The sequence below is a fragment of the Spea bombifrons genome, chromosome 1 (genome assembly GCF_027358695.1).
Source record: "Spea bombifrons isolate aSpeBom1 chromosome 1, aSpeBom1.2.pri, whole genome shotgun sequence".
Classification (NCBI taxonomy): Eukaryota; Metazoa; Chordata; class Amphibia; order Anura; family Pelobatidae; genus Spea; species Spea bombifrons.
In genome coordinates, this window is record NC_071087.1 from 102,167,441 (window position 1) to 102,185,340 (window position 17,900).

A 17,900-nucleotide genomic window follows, 5' to 3' on the forward strand; every position below is an offset into this window, starting at 1 on the left:
TCCTCCAGGGTAGGAGGTGTCAAGATTAAAAATGGGGTTTTGTATATTTTAAAACTGCTGTTTCAATATTGAGCATATATATGCAGCTTTTCAGAAAAAGACAGACATATATATTATAAGAAACAGTGACTTTATGCTTCCTTTTTGTGGAGATTACCAAGGTTATGCTAGAACTGCAAGAACGTATGATTTAATGAAAGATAGTTTCATGCCCTCGCATTTGCCACTCATTTCCCAAAAGATATATTGTCATTTGGCCTTGTAAATTTTTATGTGCTATGAAATTTATAATACTAGTGAATGCAAAACTTTTTTCCATTTGTGTGGGAATCTATAAGGTAAATGAAGAAATGGAAGGACTTAATTTAAGATAATGTGTCATTCGTCAAGGGAAATGAAAAGCATGATGGGTGACCATTATAAAGACTTTATGACACTATATGTCAAGTTTGGCCTACACTGGCCCTTATCAAATAGGTGTGAGAGCTGCCGATCTATTTCTGGACTTCCCTGTAACTGGCATTGCCACATCGGCCATGTTTTCCAGAACACATTTCGCATGTTGCTGACCAGCACCAGTAAAATATTGTCCTGCTGTGGTGTTTAGCAATATGTGACAATTATATGTATCCTGGAAACAATGGTCAATATGGCAGGCACACATCTGTAGAAAAAAAACACTGAAAGATATTTGAGTTCAGGCCCCTGACTTCTTGGGGGTGGCTTTAGGTTGTCAGTCATAACACAATTATAATCAAACTATGGATAACCCTTTCCTGTTATAAAAATATGCAACGCCACAATGACATATGCAGAAAAGATGGAAGAGCTCATAGCTTCTTAAAACCCGCAGGTTATGTTTATAGACACTCTCCCTATACCCGTGATCCACCGATAACTAGCATCTCACTTACGTGCTAGTTAGAGAAAATGTATTCCTCTTAAAGGACAGGACTCTTGAGATATGAGCTCCAGATTCTTACTTTCATTATTCATCTGTCTAAAGATTGGTTTTGTTTGTGCTCCATTTACCATTATCCTTGTTTTAACCTGCTTAACCTTTTTAATAATGATGTCTATAAGTGTCATTTCAGGCTGGCAAGTATTCCAGCCAATTAAGACAATATAATGAATGTTTGCTGGTGTTCTACTGATAAGGCATTCTCATTATTACAGCCACGTCGGTCTCCGCATGCATTGAGATTTCTCTGTATATAATCATCATTCCCTTTTGGAAGAATCGCCCTTTGGTAATGCAGAGAATACATCCTTACCCATATTGATATTCCCAGATAAAATTTCAATGATTGGGGCCACACTGACACATTCCATAATGGTGATTCTCAGTTGAAAGAACTAAAAGTAACAATTTAAACAAAATAAAAATGAAATTATGCACAAAATTGTCTTTGTAGGAAGTGGTTTACAGCTGAATATCAATTCGATAAAAATGATAAAATATATTAAAGGTTAAGGACATATGTTTATATGTAAAAGATGCCTTACAAATAGCATGAATATATAGGTTTACAACAAAGTATAAAAAACTTAATCCCATTTGGATTCACAGGGGAAGTAGAAGATATGGATATGAAGAAATGTGTGACATGTGAAAAGGGATGTCGAGAATGCGACCCATGTAAGTATCTAGTGAAATCATTTAGTGATATTTAGTGTAAAACTTTTTGATAAGGGTTATTTAAATGTGGACCAATAATAATTCAAAAAACAAACAAAAAACATTACTAAGGATTTACCTCCAACATTTTACAAAAATGTTAAGGTTCGAATTCACTTGACTTACACTCTCCTATGGTTGGGAAATGGTCTTGTTCCAGTGAAAAGGATGGGACCATTGGCTCCTATTCATTAAACCCTAAATGAACCATCTGGAATAAGGTAGTATAAGCTGGGAAAAGCTTTATGGTGGACATTCTGAAGACTTTATTAGAGGTTGATACCTTTTATGGGGACGATGCAGAAAAAGAGGTTAGGTTACATAAACTTCCAGGACCTCAGAGGTCTCATCAACTATAGACACTTTAGTCTTTTGTATACAGTCTGCTGACAGATGGGAGGCTACCTTCTCCCTGCATTCTCTTTAAAGGGACACTCCAGCCATCATATGCACGTTAATGCATATAATAGCTGTGTCCCCTTAAAAGTAACATGTTTTCCTCTTGCAAAATAAATGGATGTATTCATTAGACTCCCAATGTGGATGAACGTAAAGACTGAGTAGGGGAGCTGAAGGCAGAAATGTATGGAGGAGCATTTTTACATTTAATGGTTGAATAATTTAAAATCAAGATTGTAAGCTTGCGAGCAGGGCCTTCTCAATTCTAGTCTTGTCATACCTCTTGAATATATGTATTGTAAGCAGTGCTGTGTAAGTTGTTGGCACTATACATAAATAAAAGATAATAATAAAAACAATGGGAGATGGGGGGAGAGAGTGATATATAGTAAAGTATGGAAAGAAAGAGGGAGAGAAAGAGGGGAGGGGGAAGGTGAACATGTGCATGTGTATGATGTTTCATTGAGTGTATAAATGTAGGGTGTTAAGAGTTAGTGTACATGCATATATTAGTATGGTGGTAACGTGTGTGTGAGCTTATGGTGTATGGTACTGTATGGTGTTAAAGTGTATTCGTGCATGGTGTTAGTGAATGGTGTTAGCATGTGTGTGTGAGCTTATGGTGTTAAGATGTGTATGTTAGTGTATGGTATCAGCGCGTGTGTGTGTGTTAGTGTATGCTGTTAGTATTTGTGACTGTGTGTTGTGTTAGAGTGTGTGTGTGAGCGTATTGTGTGCATCTTAGTTTTAGGAGGGCACTGAATATAAACTGCACCAAGCCCCAACCAACCCTAGGCTCACATTTGTTTTTTTAATAAGCCCAATGAGTTGGCAACCAAATTAGGGAACCCCTTAGGTATACTCAGCAACCAGGGGCGGGCTGGGCCGGGGGGCAATTGCCCCCCAGGCCGCCCGAAATATAATCTAAACGGCCGCTGGGTGCTGATGCCACCGGCCGGCGCTACTTTAATACTTTTTTTTTTTAAATGTAATATGGCAAGCCGGATCGGCTATTAAATGAAAAAAAAAAAGTATTAAAGCAGCGGCGGCCGGCGGCATCAGCACCCAGCGGCCGTATGCGATGGCCGCCAAGTGATGGGAGCAGCGTGAGGGGTGAAAGCTCCGCCCCCTCGCACTCACCTTTCACCCCTCACGCTGCTCCCATCACTATGCGGCCATCAGATTGTTGGAAATCAAATCTAAACGGCCGCTGGGTGCTGATGCTGCCGGCCGGTGCTACTTTAATACTTTATTTATTTATTTTTAATATGGCAAGCCGATCCGGCATATTAAATAAATAAAAAAAAGGATTAAATTAGCTCCGGCCGGTGGCATCAGCACCCAGCGGCCATTTAGGTAAGTTTTCCAGCAGTCTGAAAGGTGAGGGGTGAAAGTTGCGTGACTTGCCCCCCAGGCCTTAGGCTGCCAGCCCTCCCCTGTCAGCAACCTCAGTTGTAATTAGTTTAATCCTTTTGGGATTGTGGGGGCACCCCACTGCAGGACCAGTAGTTTGGGTTTCATTGGCACTGCCTTAGAATTACCATCCTTCATATGTGCAGTATGCAAGCATTACTCTTTTTTATGTACAATACGATCTTATTGTATAGTCACATCTGCTGTAAGTTATAAAGATGGATCTTTGAAACAAAAAAAAGAAAAACAAACAAAATGCTCCGTAAGGCCAACATGTGTATATAAATGCAAGTTATAGACATTCAGACATATGGATTTATTTTCAGGAAGTTTCCGTGTTTAGGTCATATGAGGATATCACATTAAAAGATTATTCATATTTTCAGTTGAATTTACAAGTTAGAATGGCCCAAAGCCAAATATATATGTAATATATCACAATAAATATTTGACAGCAGGTTGATTAATTACATTTATTTGTAAGCCAAACGCTTGCAGAAAGACATAATATGAAATATGAACTGGAGTGGGCATCTGAATATTTGAGGTATTTCTCAACCTCATTTCATCCTGAGGCAAAGATAATGCACAGGACAGATTGAATACGATTGAAGCCCTTTCCCATAGAAAAAAAACGGTTTGTAGGTGAGACACCGGCAAGACATTAAGAAGTTGACCACCACAAATGAAATGGGTATGGATGGAACTGAGGAAGATCCTGAAAAAGAGTCTGCCTTGTAAATAATCGACCCCTGACTGTATATGTTTATGGGAAAACTTCATATATTATAAATGTTACTACTCACACACATACTGTACATACATAGCATAACAACTCAAGTATTTTTTAACTTGAACTTTGGGACACCAGGGTAAAAAATCTCAGTTGGATTTTTTGAGGACCTTCAAGATGCTAAATGCAGAGCAAAGTAGGTTTCACAAGCAGCTCACCACCGTCACTCTTGTCCAGTTTTAGCAACAGTAATCACTAGCAGGGAAGTACTCCCACTGAAATCAAAGAGAGCGTTCTGCCCATACGTGTGTGAGTTCTAACTGGACCCCCTGGAACTATCATGTAAGCCAATGCTAGAGCAGCCTGATGGCGAGTATACTGTGCACCTGATACCACAACTATCGGGGAACCTAGGTGGCATGGACCTGTCTTAACGCTCCCCTGTTCAAGAGCCCCCTTAGTAGGGACTAGTTGTGTGTAGCTAATGGGTGCCTTGGCTTCCTAGGCATGTGGGTAGCATGTACCCACCTTAGCATTCTCCTGTTCAAAAGCCCCCTTAGTAGCAATGAGTTAGATTTCTCAGATGGAGCTTGTTTGCCATAGAAGCCAATGAATTGGCCATGAAAACTTAAATACATCACTAATGTGTACTGATGCTCTCCACACAATATTTGCACTACAAGTGCCACACTTGTGTACAATACCATGGACTCATGTCCTCCATTGATTATTAGTACTGCCTAGGGTCGCCAGTATATGACCGGCTTGACCATGCCCAGGGAAGTACGAAGGTGGTTGCAGTGGGTGCATACCACCAGTGCCATATTTAACTTTGGCAGTGTCCTAAGCCTAACCCAGGGTAGTGCCACCACCATCTCCTCTCTCCCGCCGGACATTTAAAGGCAGGGTAGAAGTAAACTATAGAGGCTCTGCTGAATTTGGAGGAAAATGTTGCTCACCAAAACAGGTTGTATCACATGAGAGCCAGGCTTTCCTACATTTCCTACGACTTTTATGGTAATCTGTCTTTTGCGAATAGATACTGCCTACTTGGGCATATAAACACGTCCTGCTACAGGGAAATTGATTCCCAAATCATACTACCCTTATACATTTAGGCATGAATAGTAACATATATAAAGATTAATTCCACACGGCAACTTATTCAAAGAAGCTTAGTTGGTTATAAGGTGAAAAATCCTTTCATTCATTTAGCAAAGTAAGCTTTGTCAATTAATATGACAAAATGCATTTAACATGTCGCTTCTTTGAAATAGAATAATAACACACCAATCACCCTGTTTTTTGGGCACTGCGCTTTAACGTCAGTGCATAAGACACACGTGATTGATGTAAGGGTAAATCAAGTTACCTACACTGTAAGTGGGCTGTGAGCCATAGCAATTCAAAGTAAATCATTTTAATTTGTCCCAGCGAGTTTTCTTGGTGAAGAGCCGGTATAAATCCAGCCACGCCGGGCTGCGTTCATTTATTATAAACCGTTTGCTGCATCCTTTGGCCTTCACCTGTCCTACACATTCTTTCTTCTATTTTTACTATTGCAAGCACCATACATTCACCATCCCCAAAAAACTAGTACATGCATGCTGGGTTCTGCAATAATTCAATTAATTTAATATTTGTCCTTTATTTTGTCTCCTAGCGGATCCCACATTGTGCACCTCCTGCATAGCTGGATATTATATGTAAGTTGTCCTTTTATGTATATGCTTTGTTATCTATCTATCTATCTATCTATCTATCTATCTATCTAGTTACATATATATATATATATATATATATATATATATATTTGTGTAAGGTATATAATTGCTGTTCTGGGAAAACCAGCATGTAATAGATTTTGAACATAATAATATATTTAAGGAACATGTGAAATAGAACTGAATTTGCAGCAGAATTACTCTGAATTCTGTTGCAGACTATCTATTGTTTTTTTGGGTTATTTTATTGCGTTAGAGATTTTTCCTGTTATTTCCCTGGTGTTATCATTTGCAAATAGAATTTCAAAAGTTGCAATTGTTTTTGTTCACACATATACAATCCATTTATACACAACATACAGAATAAAGCCGGAAGTAATCTATGGGGACTATGTTGCAGTTGGGAATAGAATGATTATTTATATATCTCTTTATTGTTATTTAAAGGGTAATATCAGGGGCCACTTACTAAGATCAGTTCAAGACACATTTATAAACAAGATGCAGCATATCAGGACCAGCTATTAAAAGCAATATGAATTTATGCCTACCTATGTAGGACTGTTATAAATGTTGCATACTACCTATGTATCCCTGTGTAGACGGTCCCACTGTGAGTCCTAAATCCTGAAGTCCCTTTTTCCTCCCCAGATGTCGCTATTTTTAAGGAACACTGAATGTTTACTGGGTATGAGTGTATTACAGCCTAAAAAAACACAATGATATGTAAATAAGCACGGCAAAATACGTTTATAAATGTAATTGTGTAAATTAGTAGGTCATCAATTCACATAGAAATCTAATCTCACCACCTAGCACTTGCTTCTTAAACCATTGGAACTCCAAGAGTTGTGTAGTGTGGCACAAATGACAAAAGTGTACAAATGTAGCCATTGAAATGTTAAAAAGAATAATATCACAATGTCTCAGATGACATTTATTATCCTCAAGATTATTAATAAGAATGAATAAAGGCTGGAATTGTGCATTGCCGTTAATGAACGCTTACCGCTGTTTTTGGTGAAATCACGTAAAATGTTGCGGATTTCCTGCAGGTATGAAAGTTTCTGCTATGCCATTTGCCCTGAGAAAACATACAGTACAGACTCTTTGATGCGATGCATCGAATGTGATGTGGATTGTGCCAGCTGCACCGAAGAGGAGTGTATATTGTGCGAGGAGGGATTCTTTCTCCAGGGTAAGTTAATATTGAGTATGCGTATTTCATACAATTGTCTCAAATGATTTCAGTATGGGAACTATAATATCCTTTTTAACCACAGGGGATTCTGGGTAAACACATGCAAATAAGGTCAACAATGATCATCATCATGAGTGGTGATCTGGCTACTGCACCTTTTACCCCAGTTTTGTCTAAAGGCTGTCTTGTACAGCGGGCAATTGGGATCCATGTATAAAGAGGATATAGAGGCAAAAGGTGGTCATTGTTGACCTTATTTGCATGCGCCTACCCAGAATCCCTTGTGGTTGTGGCAGCACCATGAGGTTTCTGAGGGAACAACAAGCCTTCTGGCTTGTCTGGTGTCTGGGGTCAACTTGGCAAACGATAATGAAGAAATGAATCAAAAAAATGTATCTTTTGTCTCGTACAAAAGCAGATGAAAGCCATTGTTACAGTATCTGGAAGGGTTGCATTCTTGCTATGGGGTCTTAAAGCTACTGATGTTAGATCAAACAGTTTTCTCATTAAAAAAAACGAATGAACATCTAGCGGTAAAAAAGCCAAAATTAGCAGTGGTGTTCTGCCATAAGATCTGCTTGATTTTCTTATGCTGTACATGTTAATGTTTTGTCTTTGTTTATCAACATCTTTCATAAACGTATGAAAATATTCAGCATTTATTAAGGGGCAAAGTGACTTTTTGGGGACATTCCATACATTTCAATAATTAAGTATAAGATACTTAAGATAGACAAATAATGCAGTTTCAAAAAAGATGATTAATGCTAGGCTTTTTTTTTTATCATCCCAGATAGTGTCTGCGTCAGTGACTGCGGATCTGGATTTTATGCTGATGAAATTGAAAGAGAGTGCGATACCTGCTATAGAACGTGTGAATCGTGCGTGGGGCCAGATTATGATGAATGCACTACCTGCTTAGCAGGCTTCATAATGCAAAGTGGAAAGTGTATCAATCCAAAGAGTGCACGTACGGAAGGAGTCTTCTGGAATGGTATGTCTTAAAACCCCTTGATGATTTAATACACCTACATGACAAACAGCTTATAAAACCAAAACAGCATAACAAAGAAGTGGATTCCCCGTGCTTAGTCTAGTAAAGGAACAGTTGCCAATTGAGCTGGTGCCGATGCACAAGAATACACTGGCGAAAAAAGAACTCCGATTTTAATACTGTCAACGACAATAATGACCTTCCGTTATTCTTGGATTGAGGTGATATTACATTTGGGTTGCATAGCGGTAAATATTTTCCTAAATCATTAAAAAAATATTTACTTTTTGTCTGTAATAGCAACTCTTAGAGTAGATAGTAGATAATATATATATATATTATATATATTACATAGGCCAACCTTTCAGTTATGTTGTGACAGGCACAGCTATGTTGTGCTGCCATCTAGTGTTGGTTTTACATTTAGCCAATAAATGGTATTTTAACTATACTTTTCTTACATTTATCGTAAAACACTGTTTTTCATCATATGCAGGTTTCAGTGTTAGACAGTAAAATATAGTCATACGCAATAAACATTAAATATTCCAACTGCGCATCATATTTCATTTTGCCCCATGGTACAATGTAATAACGCTCCCAAGGAAAGTAAACAGAACCTCCGGCTAGAATGGGTTGACCTTTGTCACGTGGAGGGCCGTAGGGGTTCAACTGCCAATGACATATGCATCAAAAGAGAAGTTAAAATAAACCCTGTGCATACCATGTGGTATTTACAATGCATAAGGTATCTGCTGTAATGTGAAACCAATATAACAGAGACACATTAACCAAATAAAACCTGAGTAACTGAATGCTCCTGGTACAGGATGATTAACATCACACTTGCCACTTCTGAGAAAGGAAAGAATAAATCAGACAGACCGTGCCCCAACCCTTTATCATGTCGCCCCAGTTCGGTCAATGTACAGCATGTGAGGTGTGAGATATAAGTAATTGCAGGCTGTATCACAAGGTATATTGGAAGGCGGTTTGCACCAAAACCTGCAATTCAACATCCAAGGTATTAATAAAATTCCCCCAAATACTGAAACATTTTTTAGTTGTCTTTTCCTTAGCTGGGGTAGCTTCCACCCAATCTATGAAATAGATAGATATTGAAATATTATTATTTATTATTATTATTATTTATTGTTTTATAGAGCGACATCATATTCCGTAACGCTGTACAATGGATAGGCAGGGCATAACAAGTACTATATAACATGACAATTTTACTTAAACAGACAGAAACAACAGGCCAGGAGGGCCCTGCTCATAGGAGCTTACAATCTGGTGAGTCTCGGCGGTTCTTGTCTCATTCAGCAGTTTAGTATACATTTCCGTGCCACAGCTGTCATCACATGACAGATATTGCCAATTCCCGGGTAACCGTAAAAATTAGCAATTTTGTTTCCAATGAGATCTGTGACCAAAAGGTTTGGATACACGGGCATTGGCAGAAACGTCGAAAGTGAATGTGCTCTTGGGGATGTGCATTTGGGGCAATGGCCGTTTTTCTAAACATTCTGTCAGGCGTTAGATGCACATCCTGTGTCTGTAGAGCATCTCTGTATAGGAAGCCATTGGACGTATGTTGCTGCTGAGCAGACCGCTTTACAAATGTCAATTTTATCCAGATCAGTGATTTTACATTTAACAGTGACAGGGTTTGAAAGCATGGAATCTACACTGTTCCTTTCTAGGAAACACCAGAAAAAAAACATACCATCTTGGCTAGGAAGAAAAGAAGCTACATTTGCAAATGTGTTTAAGAATGATTTATATTATTTATTTGTTGCCTTCTAGAAAAAGAAGGGGATTACAAGCCATGTGACGTATCATGTAAAACTTGCAATGGGTCTGCCAATGAATGCACATCATGCCCACCAGGTAATTTCGTGCCTATTTTCATTTTTTTGTTGTTGGAGAGGAAATTCAACAAAAACAAGCTATTGTATTTTGAGTTAGCTTTCTAAAACCAATGAATGGTGCGATGGATGTAGAATGACGGTAGTCTTTAATTTGTTACTCCTGACTTTGTAAACTTTTATTGTATGCTGCAATGTGATAGACAAGATGGCATGATGGGGAGTTACTGTAATACTTATTTTGATATATTATGTAAAGGCAATCATTATTTTAAAAAAATGAATATGTTTATGTATGTTAGTAACTTAGTACCATGTCATTTGGCACCCAAATTTAGTATCCCCCCCCCCACACTTTTCTTTTTACTATAGTGTTGGGACAGTACAGCCATAAATAGCATGTCTAGGCTGCTGAAGAGTGACTGCATACCACTCATTTTTCACAGGACACCCCCAATTGCCATGAATTGCCCACTGAAATCTCCCACTGTCCCATTTTTTATGAATTTTGATCATGAGTCGGTTGGGAGGTCCTGTGATCTTCTCTTGTTGGCCCAGGGAGCTGTAATATTGATGGAGGTCTGTGCTGTTGCAGTTCCCACTTGGCCACCTTGTGGAGCTCAGATTCAGGCTAGGTTTCCACTTGGGGTTTTTTTGCTAACAACGCCCATAAAAACGCCAATTCAGCCACACAGCGTTTTTTTTTGTGAAAAAAACACTGCGGCCAGATGTTAGCTGTTCTTCAATAGGAAATCGCACAATGCCATATCCACTTGGTGTTTTTCTGTTTGGCGTTTTTTCAGTCCTCTGTGGCGTTTGTCTGCTTTTTTGGGCTCTTTGGCAGTTTTTCAAAATCGCAGCATGTTGACACTCGTTTTTTGTAAGGAAATCTTGGCGTTTTTCTCCAATAGAAGTCTATGGGAGAGAAAAAACACCATGAAAAAGCCATGTGGGTTTTTTGCCTTGGCGTTTTTTATGGCGTTTTTTTCCACAGTTACAATGCAGAGGATGGACCCAATATCTGTGTGTCCTACGAGAAATAGGCTGAAAACAAACAGTTTCACACAAAACAAAGTTCATATTGAATTTTACACCATTGGGAACAAACATGCCATTACAAACAAACATACCAACTGGATCCTGCGTGCCGAAAGCAACAGCAAACAATTTGCACCATCATTTGGGGCCAATCTTCCTAGAGGAGCAGACATTCGGAATAAAGCATACCTTACAAACCACAGGAAAGAGACAAAAGGGTCCGCCGGGGAGTTTAAGTAGAACTCTACCAAGGAAATGACATCAGGAGGGGGCAGATACTTGCCATTTATCCGAATCCCTTTTAGCTGGGTGACAATTCTAACTTCTAAAGGCTGGAAAAACTGCCTAAGATCGAAAAAGCAATTTCCACAGAAAGGCTAAAACGCCAGAAAAAACTCCAGAAAAAACACCAAAAACGCAGGAAAATGCAGTGGCAGTTTTCTTGGCGTTTTTCCTGATGTTTTTCATCAAGAAAATAACGCAGGACAAAAACCCAAGTGGAAACCTAGCCTATAGTAGCTTTTCTGGCAAGGTCCAGGACCCTGCCCTCCTACATGTAACCCTACGCCCGAACAATAGCATTCTTGTTTAGACACTGGGAATTCTGGGGGTTATGGGACTGCTATGGCACCCTTTTCTGGGTTAGTGTTGCAAGTTAACTCAGAAAGGGGCATCAGAGACATAGTTCCCTTAATGCTGGCCCTGATGGAGACAAGTTAAGTTAAAGGGAGAAATGGATCTGACGATCAGGAAGATGGCGTGTAGGTGCATCAGGATCATGGACTTCATTCTGGTAGAGCTGGAATAAGATAGATAAAGGCGGGACAGAATTAAAGGGGGGAGACAGCAGAATGAATTTATAGTTTTATTTATCTAACGTTCTTAAATTAGAAATGCCTCGCTTTACCTCTACAACAATCAGCCTTCGGCGTGTGGTCACTTGGGAAATGTTCAAATACCGGTAAATGTAATGCAGCCTTTGCTATGTTTCTTATATCTTCATCTTGATGTATTTTTTTTAGCTATGCAGAACAATTTGAGTATCCTTTTATTTCACCTTTTTTTTAATTTGTTTTCAGTGAAATCATTTGCCTTTTTTTGTGTTTGTTCTAGACACATTTCTTCTTGAGGGAAGCTGTACCCACACCTGTCCAAGAGGAAGTTTCAGTAATAAGAAAGACAGGCGCTGTGAGAAGTGCACGTCAGACTGCGAGATCTGCACAGAAGACAATGTCTGTATGAAGTGCTCACATGATTATCTGCATGATGGGAGGTGTTACAAGACATGCCCCGAGTAAGACCAAGATATACTTTGCTCATGTGGAGGACTCATATGATTCTATATAGTGGCCCTATCACTATGGCAACTGGTGGAATGTTCATGCTTACTGGACTATTGCATTTGTTGTTTTGGTGATAAAAGACCACTTTTCAAACTTTGTGTGCAAAACCCTCATTGATCATGTTATTTACCAGATGTGGGTTTCTGGCTGGCTTCCTCTGCCTGCATGACCCACAAGTAGAAAGTTTAGGGCTCGCCCAGTAGCCATCTGTACTTGGCCCCAACGCTAAAAACTGAAAAGCGCTTATTAGAAAATCTGGACAATAAATTTGTAATTGGAAGTAAAAATGCTGCTTTTCAATTTTTTATTTAAAAAAAGTAGACCGAAATGAAACGAAACAATTATTTATACTGTAAGCCAACTTCCCTATAGATACATCATAACATAAAGATAATAAATACTTGCTCTACCTTCTTTTAAGAGCATCTTACTATTTTTTTTTAATCAAAGAACGACATCATTATTTTGGAGTTATAAACGCATGGCATAAATTGCCTTTGCCGTTTATGTCTCGCAGCTTGCGCTAATGATGCATATTCACCCACCATTACAGGTGAAATAAATAACGTAGACAGATAAGCCTCCTCTATCATCGTCTCTTGTAGCTTTCTATTCACTTGGCTGGTTTTGGAAGAAATCCATAATGCAATTAGAACCGTATGGAAGATACATGATGGTATTATCACCTAAATTGTTCTCTGTGAGGTGTAGAGCGCGCAGATATTATCACTTTCTGTACCATGCGGCGATAACCATCTGAATTTTCCATTTTTAATTTAGTTGATTTTTGTTTTCTCCTAATTTGCTCTTATCTGGATAAAATGTTCTGTTTATTTTTCATTGTAATGTCTTGTTCTCTCCCAACATTCTTTGCACAGAGGATACTTTGGGCTGAAAGGAAGCTGTACCAAATGTAGCCAGGAATGCAAAACTTGTGAGGGAAGTGCTGACACCTGTTTGTCATGTCGTAGCCCTAAAGTGTTGGAACAAGCGTTGTGTAAAAGCGCTTGTTCCGCTGGGCACATTGACATTGATGGCGTCTGTGAACGCTGTTCCTCTGACTGTCTGACCTGTTCAGATAAAGACAGCTGCACAGGTACTGTAATATTTAACTGTATTCTTCTTTGTTGTGTTTGTAAAGTATAAGATTTAAGAAAAGCCCCAAATTGCTCTTGGGTTGATAAAAAATGGATGTAACATTATTATTGCATCAATGTAAAATAGTGTTACTGTGTGAAGTATTCTGCACAGCTGCTAGACCCCTCTTCTCACCATCATACCTGGGAACCTGGTGTTGCCTAGAGTCCATGGGTGAAGCACCACTTCTAGGGTTCAAGGTGCTCTATCTCTGGGTAGCAGAGTCAAAGCAAGCCCAATTCTTGCCCAATTCCCCTTCCACCCTTTTTGAAGGTGTTTGGGGCTATCCCTGCCCACATACATTAATAGCACTGCCCTCCGCAAAGCTTTACTTGTTAGGTATAGAAGAAATCACTAGGAAGCTTATAGTTAAAATGTGTCTTCAGAAACCAACTATTATTTGCTTTTATTTATCGCATACTAATTTGGGAGATATACGGTAGTTATAGCTACGGTACTAAAGCATTTCCATCAAGAAAAAATAGCTTAAACCATAGAAATCGATATAAAAATAAGCAAAAGGTTAGGAGCCAGCGCCCCTACTACTGGTTTTGCATAGTATTTGTCCCTCCCCAGATTAAACAATTTAATTCCAGTTAAAGCCACATGTATGCTTACAGCATTTTGTTTCTTGTGTTACTTTTTTTTAGCGTGTATGCCTGACTATTTCCTATATGAGGAGGAATGTCTGGACTATTGCCCTGAAGGATATTATGATGATATGGGAAACTGTCTGCCGTGTGACCCAATGTGTGCGACATGTAATGGGCCAAAACCAAATGACTGCGAGAAATGCTCCAGCTCTAGCTACTTCCTATACAATGGCGGATGCTTCAAGACATGCCCTAAAGGAACATATTATGAACCAGGAACCAAAGATTGCCAAGGTATGACATGGGTTTTATATGTAGCAATTGTAAATATATCACCAGCAACATGTGTTTCTTATGATCACATGTGTAGGACATCTAGTATGTCCACCTACAAATACTTACTTTCATTGCAGATGGCATCTCACAAGGTACTGTATCTTTTTTTCCCGCAGACTGTGATACAACATGTGAGTCTTGTTCTTCCCATGGGTCTTGCGATGAATGTAAAGCTGACTTTTTTAAAAACAGCCAAGGCGACTGTGTGTCCCACAGTGAGTGCACTTTGTATGAGTACTTACAAGAGTACAGGGGCTGCCGTCCTTGTCATAAGCAGTGCCTGAGGTGTACGGGGCCCACAGGACACCACTGCCTGACCTGCAAAGAAAATCACTATCTTCTTGGTAGGTTCCTGCCTTAATATATGGAATCGACAATTGTTTTATTTATTGTACATTACAGCCAACATGATGGTAAACATTCCTTATATAATCTTAGCTGACTGTATAATATACATCTTAGATGAGTTACCTTAATTTTAGCTTTACTGCTGAAGTTATCTCATATGAGAGAATATATTTTAAGTCCCCTGTTGCATCTAAAGACTGTTGTGCATCATCCAACATAAGTCTCACCAAAGAAAAAGGATTGTTCTGAAATGAAAACAGGTTTCAGGTTTCAAAAACTCCAAAATTCTTATAGAAGACACAGGGCTTCTAAAAAATGAAGTTGTTTGTGTCCTACTTTGAATCTAGAAGAAGTATACAGTTTCAAAGATGCCATCAACAAATATCCTTTGTCTGTGTTTTGCCTTATGCTGGTGCAGTCAGGTAAACCAATTTTTTCTTCCATTGTCCAAGCATATTATTTAGTTGATTTCAACAGCTATAGTATATTTTCTCAACATCATTTCTCAAGGCATTCTGTGCAGGGCCTTCAAACCATTACCAATCTGTCTACGCTAGGGAGTTTCAGGCCATAACAGGTACCTACGCAGGCAATGATTATTCAGGATAACTAAATAACACCAGGACTCTCCAAATCTCCAAACCTGTCCTCAGATTCCACCTGTGTGAAGAATTGCCCAGATGGATACTATGCAGACGAGGAGCAAGGCTCGTGTGTCCCCTGTCACAGCACTTGTGAGACTTGCACAGGGAGGAGAAGTATCAACTGTTTAACTTGCAAAGCAGGCTTGTATGCCCTGGGACACTCTTGTGTAAATGTCTGCACCACTGGGTGAGTTACATTCTTTACAGGTCTATCTATAGCTTTTTTTTGTTTGTTTGTTTTAACCCCGATTTAACAAATCCCCACTTCCTAACCACCCACCACACTAACTAAAACCAATGGAATATAAAACAATGAATTAGCATTCAGTCAACTCAGGTAACACACAAGATGTTGAAAACGATTTCTGGGTTAATGTTTCACAGACAGACCAATTGGTGGCTATTACTGTAGATGCGTGGTTAATAATAATAGCAAATGCATCTGCTTCATTATCATTGGCGTAAAGTGCAAGCTTGTAACCTTGTAAAAGAGCACCATACAGGGTATCAATTATTAAACTGCAGACCTACAGTAAATGTCTTTGATAAGCAATTCTGCTGAAGAGGAAGTCTACGTACCATGTAATACAGTTAAAAAGTGCTCACGGCAATGGGAAGGGTTTCAGAAATTGCTTTTGGCCGCCCCCAAAATTTAAACTTTGTGAATGGAAACAGAGGATTTAATTACCCATCTACTATGCAATGGATGACGATTTAGCTTAAACTGCCACTCAGCTCAGGTCTCAGCTAACAGGGATTTAAGCTGACCATAGAGCTCTGTGTTCCACATAGGGGTTTTATAGATGGCTGATTTGTTTATTAACCCCAACCCCTCGAAAAAAGGGTGTTGGAAGCAGGAGGTGGTCCTTGATCAATTGCTGAATATACCATTTGTTTTGCACGTGTTAGCACGTCACAAAGCCTGGTCCATCACTCAACTAGTAGCGAAAAGACCCAAGAGTATGAATTTACATAAATTAAAAATGTACAGCAAAATATTGAGCTGCTGGAGTTTGGTAAATGAGGCTGAAGGATAAATTAACCTTGATAAACTAACTAGTGACATAGTTCATGTGGTCAAATAAAAACCATTAAAATATAATCTTTAGGCACCAGAACTACAGTGGTATTAGACCAGAGCTAGCTTTAATACAAACATGAAGCAGTGTGAATTTGCCTTTTGATATATTTGGAATTACTATGCATCAGATTTTTAGCGGGTTTTTGATAAACAGACCTTGTGGATTTTAATTATTTTCTCCGCTTCGGAACAAGGTGACCTCAAGCTTTATCTCAAGAAAATTACGTTTTGAAAATATTAGGCTGTATCGTCATATCATAACCTTGCATAGCTTTACAACCTCATCCTACAGGTCCAGTTACGTTATTTGCTTTGTTTTACATAGTGAAAGAAACCATGTCGTTTGAAATAGATAATAAGTTCACCAAGTATATCCCATAAGACTAAACATCATGCAGGCAGGGCCAGATTAGGAATAAAAATGGCGTGAAAATAATTAAATATCATCCTCATGTTGCATAGTGCTATTACAAACATACTGTTTTCTTCGGCACCCCCATAATAAGTACACCACTGGTATCATGCCCCCACCATCTTCATACCACTGGTCTTCGTGCTTTCCCAAAATCATCATATTCCCCTAAAATAAATTTCTCAGGTGAAAGAGCAACATTTATAATACAGATACTTAGTTAACCCCAAACTATCTTTTGAAAGATGCATACCCATAATGATGACATTTCACAAACTCAAACACATTGAGCACCATCAGCCAAACCAACACAGTCAGCCATTCTCACACAAACCAGGACACACTGACCACTCTCAACCCCACTGATGTCAACACATACTGCTCACTCTTTGCCACACTGACCCCACTTGAACCCACTGACTAACCTCATCCAAATGTATGCAGGTCTAGACACATTGACCACTCTCAGTCACAATGACGTACACCCAAACACAAACCCCCTCGCTCAAACATACACATCACACATCTCAGCCACGCGATCCAAAAACAGCCACATGCAGCACTCCGTAATTCATGCCCCACACTAACCAACACACTCACACCCAAGAGTCAGTTTACCTGAAAACTTACAGGTATGGATGGGAGATAAAACTAGAAATAATTTAATGAGTAAAGAACGAGTGAGAGAGAAAGGCCAGATGAATGACCTGGAGATGGAGGAGAAGAATGGAGGAGAAGAATGGAGGAGAAGGGCAGGACAGAGAAGCTACGGAGAGTTGAAAGAAAATAGGCAGGGCAGAGGAACTATTGAGAAACAAGGGACAACAGTTTAGAAGGAGTAGGCGATATGGAGGTTTGAGTGACAGAAGTAATAGACTGCACCTGAGTATGTGGTAATAATGATCTTTGAGCCCCAATATACAGTAATTTGCTGGCCAGAAACTTCACCATTAGA

The 17,900-nt window shown here is 39.1% G+C and overlaps 1 protein-coding gene across 1 annotated transcript in view; it reads left to right on the plus strand.

The window, feature by feature from the left end:
- The window catches only part of PCSK5 (proprotein convertase subtilisin/kexin type 5), a 151,806-nt gene that overhangs the window by 128,809 nt on the left and 5,097 nt on the right, over positions 1–17,900 (plus strand). The window contains exons 24-33 of the mRNA XM_053466780.1: positions 1,571–1,639; positions 5,887–5,929; positions 7,003–7,145; positions 7,942–8,142; positions 9,952–10,035; positions 12,165–12,345; positions 13,273–13,490; positions 14,182–14,418; positions 14,577–14,804; positions 15,462–15,639. Of these exons, the coding sequence (XP_053322755.1) occupies positions 1,571–1,639; positions 5,887–5,929; positions 7,003–7,145; positions 7,942–8,142; positions 9,952–10,035; positions 12,165–12,345; positions 13,273–13,490; positions 14,182–14,418; positions 14,577–14,804; positions 15,462–15,639 (1,582 nt within the window). The remainder of the gene's footprint in view (positions 1–1,570; positions 1,640–5,886; positions 5,930–7,002; positions 7,146–7,941; positions 8,143–9,951; positions 10,036–12,164; positions 12,346–13,272; positions 13,491–14,181; positions 14,419–14,576; positions 14,805–15,461; positions 15,640–17,900) is intronic.